General features: G+C 48.8%; 1 protein-coding gene across 1 annotated transcript in view; it reads left to right on the forward strand.

Moving 5' to 3' along the window:
* LOC119091580 (transient receptor potential cation channel subfamily A member 1-like) overlaps positions 1–15055 on the forward strand; it is a 57856-nt gene that overhangs the window by 4679 nt on the left and 38122 nt on the right. Inside the window, exons 3-5 of the mRNA XM_037214388.1 lie at positions 5834–5993; positions 10699–10789; positions 14611–14806. Coding sequence (XP_037070283.1) covers positions 5834–5993; positions 10699–10789; positions 14611–14806 — 447 coding nt within the window. The remainder of the gene's footprint in view (positions 1–5833; positions 5994–10698; positions 10790–14610; positions 14807–15055) is intronic.

Below are 15055 nucleotides of genomic sequence, written 5' to 3' on the forward strand. Positions count from 1 at the left end.
ACACACATATATATATCGGATTTGACATACATATATATGTGTGTGACGAACGACCCTCCGTTCATCGGGCTTGTTTTCCAGAAAAAGTTCCCGAATATGCCCTGAGCTTGCCCCCCCCCCCCCCCCATCTGTTTAACGTTCCTACGCCTATGGACGAGTCCGCCGATCGCACGCGGTGGACGACCACTGTCACATAAGAATTAAACAAGGAGCATGCTTCTCTAAGTTTAATGTCGCCTCGTGACATATGGTCATAATTATGGGCATACAAAGCCAAAAAAGTGTGATTTTCAGGAAAAACTGACTTAACCTGCCATAATGGAGTCAATCATTTGCCTAGCAACATAAAACGCGTTACTGATTGCGAGACCTCGTTGAGCCCAAACTGCTATTGTTTTTTTTTTCGCGAGGCCTTATTGCTCTTAGTTTGAAAACAGCAGATCGGAGTCGCACCGATGAACCTTGCAGTCCGCGTCATGAAAAAGGGCGAATCAGGGTGAGGGTCAAAACATAATACAATATTATTGTAGTGGTTTGCATGAGACATGGTCCAGCAAATAGTATTACTGCCTATAGCAAGCCAGCTATATCTCAGAACATTAAGGAAGGAGTATGATAAAAACACGCATATCTGCGCGTGACCAGGTATTTATAGCCAAATCCTAGGACCTCTTCGTAAATACATTGGCTATAGGGGCTTTACTTGAGGCCTATTTCACCGGTTGATTATAACAATACGCCTAATAAGCGGCAATGACCTTCATCATTCAGACCTGATTTATTTTGTCATGACAAATCACGCTCATCATGAATTGGGCGGACAAGCTGTTTGGATCCACAGACATTGTTAGCGGGTGCAAAGTCGCATGCTGGGGTATTGTCTCTTAAAGGGCATTAAGTTCCGTCGCATCTCATAAAGTGCATTAGGTTCCGGATGTGTGACCGCTCCTGCCCCTAACTTCTCGCGATTTGATGCGACCACAGACAATCAATATTTCAACAATCGTCTTGCAAGGCGGGTTAATGAGCCCCAGAAGTGTGGAGACGAGGCTTCACCACTCAGCTGGATCGTATCAAGAATCCGCAATCGGCAGCAGTGAGGCCGATATACGCTACAGCGCGACCAAATCCGAGTGTCAGCCGTTGCAAACAGCCGGCGTTTGAACGAGCAATGAGTAGAAATATATATATATATATATATATATATATATATATATATATATATATATACATATATATATATATATATATATATATATATATATATATATATATATACATATATATGTGTTGTGTGTGTGTGTGTGTGTGTAGTGTGTGTGTGTGTGTGTTTATGTGTGTGTGTGTGTGTGGTGTGTGTGTGTGTGGGTGTGTGTGTGTGTGTGTGTGTGTGTGTGTGTGTGTGTGTGTGTGGTGTGTGTGTGTGTGTGGTGTGTGTGTGTGTGTGTGTGGTGTGGTGTGTGTGTGTGTGTGTGTGTGGTGTGTGTGTGTGGGTGTGTTGTGTGTGGGTGTGTAGTGTGTGGTGTGTGTGTGTGGTGTGTGTGTGTGTGTGTGTGTGTGTGTGTGTGTGTGTGTGTGTGTGTGTGTGTGTGTGGTGTGTGTTGTGTGTGTGTGTGGTGTGTGTGTGTGTGTGTGTGTGTGTGTGTGTGTGTGTGTGTGTGTGTGTGTGTGTGTGTGTGTGTGATGTGTGTGTGTGTGTGTGTGTGTGTGTGTGTGTGTGTGTGTGTGTGTGTGTGTGTGTGTGTGTGTGTGTGTGTGTGTGTGTGTGTGTGTGTGTGTGTGTGTGTGTGTGTGTGTGTGGTGTGTGTGTGTGTGTGTGTGTGTGTGTGTGTGTGGTGTGTGTGTGTGTGTGTGTGTGTGTGTGTGTGTGTGTGTGTGTGTGTGTGTGTGTGTGCATCTGGCCATTCCGGTAAGATATTATGATTTACCGGGTTAACACACGATGCTTATTAATTACGTTGCTGACCTGCAAGGTCTGCTCTACTAGAGTAATTTTGCGCGGACAGACTGGCAATGGCATCAAATGGCTGGGGACGTTTCGTGCCCCATGATTGCAACGTAAATGGACTGTTAGGCCACCCGTTCTGGAGTCAGTGACGTATGTGGCTCGCTGCGCACGGTTGTGTTGCGGCGAAGTGGGGTATGGCCCACTCTCTTCACCCTTTTACCACTGGCAGACCCTGTCCCGATCCCACCATCTCAGAGTGCTTCGTCTGAATCGTCCCGACATGGTGAACAGCAGGCTGATAGCGAAGGGCCAGACGGAAATCGAAGTGAGAAGCTGTGCTGTCTTCACACTCAGACAGCGGGCTGTGCTGACGTAGACCTAGACAGCGGGCTGTGCTGACGTAGGCCCAGACAGCGGGCTGTGCTGTCTTCCCACCCAGACAGCGGGCTGTGCTGACGTAGACCCAGAGGTGGGTTGTGCTGTCGTCAGTCCTAGACAGCGGGTTGTGCTGTCGTCAGTCCTAGACAGCGGGCTGTGCTGTCGTCAGTCCTAGACAGCGGACTGTGCTGTCGTCAGCCCTAGACAGCGGGTTGTGCTGTCGTCAGTCCTAGACAGCGGGTTGTGCTGTCGTCAGTCCTAGACAGCGGGTTGTGCTGTCGTCAGTCCTAGACAGCGGGCTGTGCTGTCATCAGTCCTAGGCAGCGGGCTGTGCTGTCGTCAGTCCTAGACAGCGGGGACCGCTGACCACTGACAGCCAACCGGCCGATCCGGCGCCGGGGCCGTGCTGCGGGAACATGGCAGCACGGGGCGACTGAAACAGGGCTTTGACATTCATGAACTCTTATATTGCCGTTGTCCATGTTAATTCACGTCGAAAAACGAACTCAAGGGGGTGGACAGATATATCTAGGTCGACGGACCACTATTTAGGTGGATAATGCTGAGGTATTTATACCTGTCATTAGAGTTGCTTATTGTATTCAGAGAATGAAAAGGATCATGGTGATGAGGATGAGGATAAGTATGTTCACGCATGCGGTGAACACTGTACATCATTGCATGGGGTGGTATACACTAGATCGTCATTTTTGTCGCTTATTAAAATGCAAACTCGAAGCAGTCTTTTAAAATTTTTGTCACCATGACCTTTGGAAGGTCAAACAAGGTCACTGACCTCAAACGAGTATGTAGCCTTTTGCTTAGACCAAGTATTTAGCTTCTGGGGACACTTCGACCAACCTGGGGTTTGATCCTGTTTGAGCTTATTTAACCCGAAGGCCGCGGCCTAAGACCCTCAAACTTTGACCACAGTGAGTTCACATACAGACCAACACACCCTGTGCATTTTGTGCCTCGAGCTTTCTTAGTTTCTGAAGTGTCAGGCGGTCAAATTGACCCCCCACTCGAGCAAAGGGTGTGCAGCCGGCCACCCGGGCGCGTATCAATTGGAGCTGCTTATAGTCGCTCAGAGGACTGATTTTAGTACACGCTACAACCACGACCAATACCCCTTAGCATTACTCGGATACGGCATGTTGTGGGGTGAACACTGTATAACCGCATGGGGCGGTATATATCATAGATTTGCATTGATGATGACATTCAAAACGAGCAATCACAGGTTATGACTTAACACTTGAACATGAAAACAATCACTGACTATAAGGAATACCAATTTTCAGATGTTCAGATATCTGCGATCAGGATAAATACGATAACAAATGCTTTCATACAAATCGGCGCCATTTTGAATCTAACATCCCAAATGCAACGCTGTGTGGCAGTGAATTAAAAGGCACTTTGGAAAACCACATCACCAAACTTGCATATCACTTCATGTGCACTCGCTTGTGACTGAAAGGCATCCGTTTTCGGTCACGATGTCCAGCATTGTTGCGGAGGTGTTGTTTACAAACGCGTTTCCAGGCGTCTTTTCGTTCCCATCGAGGGAGGGGGTTACATGTGTCTCATACCCCCTGGGTATCCACCCCCGGTAGCACATTCTTTTTGTGGCAGATTGTTGTACGTATCACATACAAATTGTGTGATGTAGCCGCTGAGCGCGGTGACCACGCCGCTGACAAATATGCTCACTAAAAGGCGAACGTGGCTGTTGGTTTCACTTTGCCGCACAAAAATTTTGACGCAAAGCAAGAGGGGAGGGTCTGCCACTTTCAGTAACATATCCAAAATGGTCGTGCAACAATTCATGAGGCTAGAATATTGCCAAGTGCGTGCGTTCATGTGCAGCATTTCGGGTTCTCATGGTCGCCATGTTATAAGACTTACTGTACAGTGCAGGAAGGCAAGGCATGGAGGAATGTTTGCTTCCTGCATGATCTATCCTCGTCTTTTTGGCAGATGCTCGTCACATAAAATGCTTTACACGGACGCAAGGAGTGTTCAAGTGCATGCCATTTTTATTTCTCTTTAGTTTCAGACCAGCATAAATCGATTAGCAATAGAAAGATCCAATATGAGGCTAAAGCGGATCCGGTCGGGACTGATCAGGCTTACGCCGCAGTATTTGAACGTCGCATCGTGTTCACCACCGTCTTCTTGTGTTATGTTAAGGATCATGTTGAATAATGCAATGTTCAGAAATCTCGGATTCCCTCGCAAGGTACCATCGCTGATGTCCAGTTTTCTCGCTTCTGCACGGAAACGAGCTGATCATGATTATGGCTTGGGTTTCGTGCTGTGATTTTTGATGACGTCGATGACGCCTCCTTTCGCCGAATTTTGCAATGATATTATATGAATGAAATCTTTTATTAAAAATATCGTTGGCCAACACGTGATAGCAGGCTCTTCGAAGCGAAGCCGGCATCACGTATGTTGCAAGGGTTCCAAGCGTTTTTGTTTTTTTCTGAGGATACTGTGACATAAAATGAAACAAGGCGCAGCTACCCCGATTGGTTCCCATTTGCCTCCATGGCTCATTCAAATGAGCCCAAAAGACGCCCGTTGCGAAGAACGATTTGTCTCGTCGGCGACATACAAAGCTTTCACTGAAGGTTGACGAATGGGCCTAAAGACGCCCGTCGCGAAGAGTTAGCTATCATGAGACACCTCCCTGATCTATAGGCCCAGGTCTGAGTCCCGTCCGTCGCAAATGAAGCTTTCGCTGAAAGTTAACGAATGGGCCCAAAGACGCCCGTCGTGAAGAGTTAGTTATCGTAAGACACCGCTCTGATCTATAGGCTCAGCTCTGAGCCTCGTCCGTCGCAAATAAAACTATCACTGGGGACTGGTAAATGTGCAGCCATTACATTGCAGCGGATCAGCGCCGACGCACCCCTCCTTACACTCCCACTCACACACATACACACACGCACGCATGCACGCACGCACAAGTGGAGGCCGCTCCACGCTGGACCGTATGGTCTGAAACGGGAGAGTCTATTTTCTGGTTCCTATGAACCAATACCGCCGAAAGGCGGCGCCCTGAAGGAAACGACAGAAAAATAATAACGATCGCCAAATCTGAACATCTTACCCTGCCATACTCTTAAAGCGGTGTGAGTCGTACCTAATTTTTCCACGTAGGCTAAGGGTACGTAACCATGCAAACGTACACCGCGTTCCCTCGACATGCAAGTCAAACTCTGTGCGGAAGGGGACGAACAGCACCACTGCCATCCCACTGAATGCTTCGTGCGGTGCACCTGTCATCTTAACGGGAAGGCATTCGAATTTTGACTGGATCTGATTAGAGCCGTTATCGCATGGCGTACGAATTGTCTCCGAACGCCATGATTAGACTGTGGTGATCTCACTTCTTTGCGTCAGCTCATTCCGAGGCGTTACGCATGCAGAGGGTAGGTGCATGTCATGCTCCGATTCCGGCTCGGTCTGCGTCACCAGTCGCCTCCCGACCGCCAGTGCGCCGGCGCTGGCGACCTGAAGACCTTTCGGGACCTGCACCAGGAGGATCCCAGTCGTCTGCAGTTCAGGGATGCGCAGCGAGGCCGATGCCCCGCCCACTACGCGGCGATGGCCAATCAGACCGAGATCATCAAGTACATCGCGTCGGTCGGCGGAGGTAAGTCCCGCAGATCGTTGGGTCTGGCCGGTGTCGTGGCGGTGGCGTCGCGGCCCTAGCCAAGGCCGTATCCACCGTGGCTGGTGTAGGCAGTGTGTAAGCTGCCCAGGGAAACCGGCTATGATCGATACGGCGATCGCGGCCTTTCCGAAAGGAGCCGGTGGCAGTGTCAGCCTCCACGGAGGGCGGGACAACCAGCTGGAACAGATGACGCAGCGTCATGAATATCACGTGGGCGCACGGGAAATATCATTACTAAGCGATTACCTCGGCGGTGTCCGTTGAGTCATGCTTTCGGAAGTCTTTTATTGTGTGAAGCTGTGGCAATCCGTGGTCGAGTGGTAGAATGTAGCGAAAAGTTAATGTCAAGGTCAAGGGTCAAGGTCACGGAAAGCACGTTACCCTAGCGTTTATTCCTTTACCACAAACAAATACGACAAAAGAGGTGTCAAGGTCATGCTCGTGATGTCCACTTTCGACACTCTTGCAAAACTCGCAAGGTCAAAGGTCAAGGTTATACAAAACGGAGTTCCTTGACATTTCTCCGTTGACCAAATGAATGAAACAAAATGGGTACTACAGTGATGCCTGCGGTGTCTTCATTCGATGCATCCAGAAAATATGAAAGTAGAGGGTCGAGGCCACACAGAAGCGGTTCTTTAGCCTCTATTTGTTGAATCAAGAAAGACAATGAAAGTGGCATTATTTTGATGCTCGCGATGTCTACTTTCCTTACGCAAACAAAAACTGGCTGTCAGTGGGATGATGATGATTGGGGTTTTAGGGCGCGTCGACTTCTAGGGTCATTTTGCGCCCATGGCTGTCAAGGTCAAAGGCCACGGTCACACAAAGCGCAGTACCCTGACATTTATTCTTTTAGTTAAGAAACAAACGCTTGTGCGCTTGCTTCGCTGCGCCAAGTGAAAAATTTGGAAATTTTCGTTACGTGTCTTATGCAGTTAGACTCGCGGTTCCAGATGGCCTGGTTGCCGAGATATCGCGCAGTGTGAAAAACCCTCGGGCGCAGGCAGCGCGCGGTGCCGACGGCGTGGCGGCCGCCGACACGAGTGAGCCCATTTCGCTTGCGCTCTCTGCAACGCAGCCGAACCTATTTCATGGGATGAGCGAATGATCGTGGGGTGTGGCCGGTGATTTTTGTCCCTTCTATCAACTGTCAGCCTTTTGAATGATGGCAGCACGCACTGCCGTTGTATCAAACTGTATTGCATTGTATCGAAGAGTGAAAAACGGTCGGTAGCTGCCAAATCAATTTTCCTGGCTCTCGCATACGTGGCGCTGCAATCTGTACCACGTAATTGTTCGATTCTCCATCGATCCATACAGCACGTGCGGCGTGACAATTCATGCAACGCCATTATCGGTGCGATTTCTTGTTAATGCATGCCACTCTCCATAACCTCCGTGCCCTGAGTGCCGAGATGTGGCACAAAGCTTGTGAATCCGTGGAAAAAGCAAAAATCATCTTCCTGGCTCGTGTGTGCCCGACACGTGTAACGTGTCACCCCGCACTTGTGACACATGTGACCATAGAATTTCCCGTTCAATGGCCTATCGCAGCATACCATTCGCAGTGTGTTGCTACGTGCCATAGGAACGGAAATCCCGCGTAAAGCGCAAAAATGCACGAAATCGGCGAAATGCAGTTTCACAGCTTATGTGCACGTGTCACATGACACGTGTGGCGTGACATCGTACACGTTTCAGTAATTACCGGTTAGACCACCTATCGAAGCATGCCAGTCGCTGTGCACTTTATTCTCTGGTTTCTGAGATATCACGAAAACGTGCAAGTCCCTCAAAAGACCGAAATTGTCCTAAATCCATAGTTTAAAGCATGGGCGCCATGACATGTGGCGCTTGTCACGAAACTAATCATCTCGTTCCGTCCATTTATCAATGAAGCGCGCCAATGCCGGGTGCGGTTAGTGCCATAGGTGCCGAAATGTGGCACAAAAGGTGCGAACCCGTGGAGGAGAGCAAAATCCATCTGTGATCCCGTACTGTGTCATACGTGTGACCGTACCATTTCGATTATTAAAAATTGGCATCTTGCAAGTTGTGAAATTTGCAGCGCAACGCTGCGTTGCAGAAATTCGCGATGCGACTGAAAAAGCAGACGCGTCAATTGTGAATGTTGGGAAACAAAGCCCACGCCTGTGCGTGCACGGCAACCGCAACGCACAGCGCGCCGCCGACCGCCATGCCTCATCCAAGGCCATCCCTTTCCCCTTCACGACCCACCGCCGGTCCCCTGCCGGACGGACTGAACAAACGCCTGAATGATCGTGCTTGGCTAATTGAACAAAGTCGAAAGCCCCGCGCGAACGGCCATTTGAACCCTTAACGCCTGGGGCGTACGCCGGGAGTCGGGGCAGCAGCTTGCCGCCGTCGCGGCGAAAATGCCGTCATGCAACCCCTTAGTATAGACCCGTTTGCGAACGACATTTTTAAAATGCGGTCAACAAAGAGTGTAACAGAGACAGGACGAAGCGGCCGACACGCTAATGTAGTTTTCAAAGCTAGATCACGCATAGTTTTGACAGTAGCGGCTTGTATTCAGCTTCGATTTTGAAAACTCGGCCCGTTGCAACTTGTAATGCAATTTACAGCACAACGGTGTGTTGCACAAACTCGCAATGCGCACTGGAAATGTAGCCGCTTCAACTGTAGACGTTGGGAAAGAAAATTCAGAGCTCTACATTCTTTCCGTGCCGAGATATAACGGTAAACGTAAACCCACGTCAAACACGGCCGATTTCAACTTGTCAACACGTGTGCACGTACCACGTGTCACGGGACGCAAAAAGTCTCACCCGATTACGATGGCCCATTCCATGCGCTATCGGACTACGCAAGTTTCACGTCGCTTCGACCCTTGGTTACCGGGATACAGCTCCGGGTAGCGAGGCGTGTCGGACCGTCTGCCGGTCGTCTTCTTGAAACTGGCGTCGCCCGAGTTAACCCTATGGGATTTTGCGCTTTTTTCGCCACGCGCTCAGTTTGCGAAATGCGAAAATTTTACGCGACTCTGTCAAGCGCAGCCGGCGGATCTCGGTCGTGTGCGAATTTTATGCAAAAACTCCCGACTGTTAAGCCTGCAGGTCTACTGACGGACACACACGCATACACTGTTCCTTTAGTAATATAATGATGATGATCATGATGATACGTCACAAATCGGCGACGCCATCTTTGGTAAGACTGAGTGGGACGGCAGGCAGCTCATGCCCTGTTCCTGCAGCCGCCTTACGGAACGGTCCCTCGAACGACTTCGTTCCAGTTGTCACACCATCGAACTCCTTGAACTGCTGCCGCAGACTGAGCTCATCAACATTCGTTTGGCAGATAAATTAGTGGGCGGGTTTTTTGCTGACCAGTTTAGATAGTCGGCAGATGTCGCGAGGGCGTCTTGTTACCATACCCAAGGACGGTCACGCCACCGCCATATTCGCAGGATGCTGCCTAGAATTAGTGAGCTAGCCCATGGGCTTCCTCAAGGCTATAGACACAAGCCTTGCCAGACTGTGGAGTGAAGTGTCCGTGTTTTCTCCACCGGGCTCAGTTGTCACAACCGCGTGCCCCGAAATAAATATGTCGGTGCCCCCTCGCAAAATAGCACGATCCATAGTTCCCTCAACGGGTATTCTGGTGCCGTTAGAATTTGATAAATCTCGGATATGGGAGTACTGAGTCCCTTTTTTGTGCCCTGGAGTTTGTGCGTCTTGAGAAGAAAGGGTACAGGGTCACAAAATGAATGTTGTTGGTACCCCACGCCGAGGGGTTGATCTAGGATTTCTTTAGAAGGAGACACAATGTTGTAGTGACACTGGAATTTGGGCTCCCTGGGAATGACGCTCTGAGACCCCTTTATATAAACCCCTTGAATTTAGCGTCTCTTGCAAATAGAGCGGCGCCCCCAAACGAATGTTGTGCCCCCCCCCCCCCTCCCCCCGCCCAATGAGTGGACGTGACCAGGATTTCGACAAGAGAGACGGCATGGCCAATGCGGTGCCTCTAAAGCTTAGTAGCCCTAAAAAATAAAGGTTTTTGGGAACGTTCACGGCACCCTGGCACCGAGTGCCTCTTGAAATTTAAGGTATGTTGTTCCGATATTATATGTTGCTGCCCCTTGACGTATGTAATAAGTCATATACTTTTTGTGATATGGGACTTCAAAATTTAGGCTATGCTATACAATGCTATTCAAGGTTTTGGTACTCCTTCACTATGGCACTTTGGCGCCCTTTTGAAGCATCAGAACATCAGGGGTGGCCCCGGTGGAAGGGGCATTGTCCTGCGGCCACCTCTGGATCCGACCCTGGTTGATAGGACATGCAAAATACTGCTTTTAAAATTTCGGAAAATAGCTGAAGAAACACGGATCTGAACCGGTCGACGACTTCACGTCCCAGTGCCCGAGGAAGAAAACAAATAACGGAGAGAAAAAGGCAACCGTGCTGGCGAAAGTGCGGGTCGATGTGAGCCGACCGACGTACACAATCGTGTACAGCCACTGATCCTTTGTTTTTGAGACTTTCTTGGGTCTGAATGCTGATTACATCAGCATGAAGAAATCAAGACCTGATATCAACTGCACAACGTGGGTGAGTGTACCGGCCACGGCTTATGAGCAGATATGGAAGCCGTCCGACCAATGCGTATATCGGCTTGCTTGTGTTCGCAGATATCAACACCACCGATGATCAGGGACAGACGCCTGTTCATACTGCTGTCGAGAGCTCTTCGCTAGATGCCCTTGGCTGTCTTCTTGACTGGTAAGCAAAGACATTCACTGTCACTCACTGTCACTGTCATTTTTTCTTTCATTCATTCATTCACTGTCATTCCTATGGTACAGTCAAGGTGGCGTTTAATCCATTTATAGAGCATAAGACTTGGCCAAAGTCGGCCATATTGAGGATGTGTGTAGCAGACAACCGAGAGCCAGGACTGGAAATCGCTCTCGGAAAGAATGTGTGTGTGTTGGGGCCAGGTCCAAGACTCAGGGGCCTGGGCCATTTGGGTCCAATTCAGCACAAAATGGCCCAATCGCCCAAACCTCCAATTTTACAACACCTCGATTTGAGACCACTATTTTGAGAGACCCATCGATCCCGATTTTTCAAGAGAATGGAACTTGTGATAAACCAGCGGGCACAACCTGGTGGCAGTTGAAAGCCTGTTACACGTTATGACGAGCCACAGGCGTAGAACATTCCTGCATAAGCCCAAACATTTGTCACCGTTAGAGCAATTACCTGACATGTGTTAACACCAATTTGCCAGGGCCGCTGGTTCCATCTTACCGCTGGTTCCATCCGGCACTAATTGCCCTTTTCATACGGAAGCTCAGCTCGCCTTTCGTTCCTGATTTTGACTCACCCAAATCGCGGATGCATGGTGTTCTTTTCTACTTCAGTGTCATTTGCCGTTTGAACAATAGCCCAATGCATGTTGCCAAAGTTTCCCAACTTTGCCCATCTTTCATTGATGTAACCACGCCTGAAATGTTGCTGAGATCCACTTATGTTTTGGAGCCAATTTTGTGATTAACATGCAGTTGTAAAATTACGGAAGTTACTTAGTGCATTAGCGAGGAACATTATTCACGGAAGTAAGACATAAGTATTATTTTATTATTATTCTCTTGGGTTTTCTCCTAGGAATAAAGCTTATAGTACTGCCCAATCTATGCATTAGTAAAAACCGAGTTTTAAAGTTGAAAAAGAAGACAAAAAGTGTCCAGTGACCGGACCTGAATTCTACTATCAATGAACAAATGAAGCGAGGCACAACAAAGAAGCCAAAAGTCGAATCGCATAATTTCAAAAGGAATAAGCGTCAAAGAGATAAAATTAAAACAGCATTAAGTAAAAAGGGCAACATGTCAAATCATACAAGTCACAAAGGTAAAAGTAAAATGCAAAAATTGAAATGCGCAAAACGTTAAAAGGGAAAAGTCAAATGATGTTCTCAAAGTAAAACAGCTTCCGGGGCCCTGAAGAAGCCGCTTGCGAGAGGCTCCTCCCGGACCAAAACCGGAGCATTCCATGCCCTCCACCTCGTCACGAGGCCTGCTTGTCCTATTTACTTGGCAGGTTGGACTGCTTTTACACGTTAGCACGCGCCTCATTATAGACGAGTGGAAAGATGTTTTCAAAATTTAGATAGAGAAGGCCCCCTAGCTGAGGAGGTTCTTTCTTTGGTTCAGGTAGCTCTTTTTTGCATCAGGAGTTTATTTTTCCGGATCAGGAAGCCCCCTTAATCAATGAGCCAGGTCCTGTCTTGGATCAGAATCCCTCGTTTTGTGTTGGGGTTGGGATGACTCGGGATGCCCTCTCTTTGAATCAGAGGAACTCTGTTCCGGATAAGGTGGCACCTTCCATAAATTAGCAGGCCCGTGTTCTGGATTTGGAGACCCCTTTATCACGTGACCTCCTGCTCTAGAAGGCCCTTGTGACAGTCTAAGAGCCGTTGTTGGAATGTGGAAGCCGGTAATTGGCTTGGGGGTCCTACTTCACGCGAGAGCTTGTGGTCATTCCGCCTGTGCTGGAACATATAGCCATGATATACAGCCTTGACATATAGCTGTATCTATACATGTTCATTAAATAAAGCCATGAATATTGGCCGTGCCAGATAATTTTTGACCGGCACTCCCATGCAGAGGCTTTTTCTCCCATTCCCCAAATTTCCTAAGCAGACACAATGACCATATCATATGTGCTCGAACCGGCAACAATCAGGTTTGCATTCCAAAATGATGAGTGCCAGGCTGGCATATGCCGTTTTCTCCTGAGATTTATGTGTATAGAGGTCCTACGCTGAGTGGCTGACCTACAGTTTACCGGGAAGTGCTGCCATACGACGTTATAAAGCACACATGAGTTGGATCGGCAGCAATCAGCGCCTACCTCAAGCCGTGCTCCTGATTTCAAATCAGTCTTGGTCTATGGCTATCACAAGTCTGGCTGGTCAGCAGCAAACAAACCTGGCCACATTTGAAATGAATGACGTTTCCAACTAAGGAACAAATGAATGAACTGCCTGTCCGTAGCAATGAGGCCTGCCTAGCAAGGTAGCGCTTAAATACTTGAGTATCCAGATGTCACTGGTCTAAAATTGGTCTAAAATTGGTCTAAAACTGGTCTAAAATTGGGCATCATGAGGACCAATTTCCTCATTCCCTCTAGTAACCCACAGAAATGGGATTTCCTTCACCTTCCAAGACTGCAAAATGACTTGAAGAAAGGCGAGCTTCAATTTCAACTCCGAATTTGGGAAGCCCGCTATATACGGTTTTGAGGAGTATGAATAGGTCGCTGCGAATAGGTCTTCAATAGAAGAAGAACGAATATGTCGTATTTGCCCTCTTCCCACCTAAACTCAGGAGGTCGCTTGAAAAGTCGCCTCCAAGCACCCCATTTTGTCTAGGAGGCCCCTGAAAAGTCTTCCCTTAAATGAAAATACGCCATGACGTCAGCCGGCAGATTTTTATGATTATGATGTTTTTGATGTACTATGATGTTCTGAGATTGACGGGCTCAAAGTAGAAGCTATAAGATAATGTACATTTAAAGACATCACAGGACGGAAAATCATCACGCATCAAGACACCTAACACCTTGCGGAGGGTCATTTCATTCCCATTCCATTCCAACTCCGACACTTTTCCACCTTCCGCACCTTCCACACCAGACTTTCCATGGGGTGGGCCCCACTGGCCAAGCGGAGGCGCCCCCCCCCCCCCCAACCTGTCTCTCTGGACAAGCAACTGACCAAAGGCCCTTGGTACATTGGCAAACCCTATGAAAGCCAGACCATCTGGTTAGGACGGGTGTGTTTTGTTTGACACCCCGTTCTCCTTTTATCCAGTTGATTTCTACTCCGTTTTGGCTGTTTGCACAGTTGATGTTTGGCACTCGACGTTTATGCTTTGGATTGTTTTTGCCTTTTTTACTTAAATTCCTTTGGCTCTCATCCCTTTTAAGCCGTGACTTCTTGCCCGCGTGACAATAGGCTGGGCCCCGCTGGTTAAAGCTCACATAACTTTAACTGCTCGCTAAAATAACTTGAACCATTGTGACATTTTGGATTTTGAATTTTTGAATTTTTCGTTTTCGAATGCTTATCCGGTTGTGTGTTGCATATAGTTTTTATCCTGCTTCACTTCTTGTGTTTGACTTCTTGCCCTTTGGCTAATCGTCCTTTGACTTTCTGTCCTTTTACATCTTGTCACGGACTGTTGAAAAAGGAAAGGACTCTTGGGCCCCTTCGAACCCGCCACATTTCCGGTCTTCCGTGGTCCGGAGTGTTTGGAACCCTCAGACCTCAACAGGAACCACAGCCATGCCAAGAAGTTCCCTAACCCCACTTTGGCCACATTTCGCATTAGAGCAATGCCACAGCACTTAGTAAACCCTACTTACCTAAATCCCGCCCAAACTGCGTGATCCCACACTCATCCTGAAGGCATCCACCTTAAGTTCCCAAAATGCTCGGCGACCAGCGCCGCGCATCCAGGCGATCACGTTGCCGGTCCCATTTGGTGACCGTGCTGCCAGTCCCGCCGTCTGACCCGACGCCCGGCCGGCAGCGGCGCCCGCGTCGACGTGCTGGACGCGTCGCAGCGCTCGCCGTTCCACCTGGCCGTCTGGCTGGACCGTCCGCACGTGCTGCGCCTGCTGGTGCGCTATCGCCACCTGGTCGACTGCGCCCAGCTCACGGAGCACGGCCGCGACGCGCTGCACGTGGCCGCCGTGCTGAACCGCGCTGACTGCGCGCGCATCCTGGTGAGGAGCGCAACAGCCCGGCCGAGGGCGGGCCGCCGGGGCTGTCTGCTGCCCATGTCAGTTGGCAGGCTTCTCATTGGGGTAAACGGGATACTCAACATTTGAAAATATTGACGTAAGCATCAGACATTATAAAATAAGTTCACTTATAACTATTTTATAATCCTAAGTGGAAAATACTGTTCTAGACAGCACATATTTCCTGCTAGTTTATATGTTCCGCAATGTTTCATTGTTTGATTGCGTCGT

This window comes from Pollicipes pollicipes, unplaced genomic scaffold (genome assembly GCF_011947565.3).
Source record: "Pollicipes pollicipes isolate AB1234 unplaced genomic scaffold, Ppol_2.1 Scaffold_3447;HRSCAF=4054_pilon_pilon_pilon, whole genome shotgun sequence".
Classification (NCBI taxonomy): domain Eukaryota; kingdom Metazoa; phylum Arthropoda; class Thecostraca; order Pollicipedomorpha; family Pollicipedidae; genus Pollicipes; species Pollicipes pollicipes.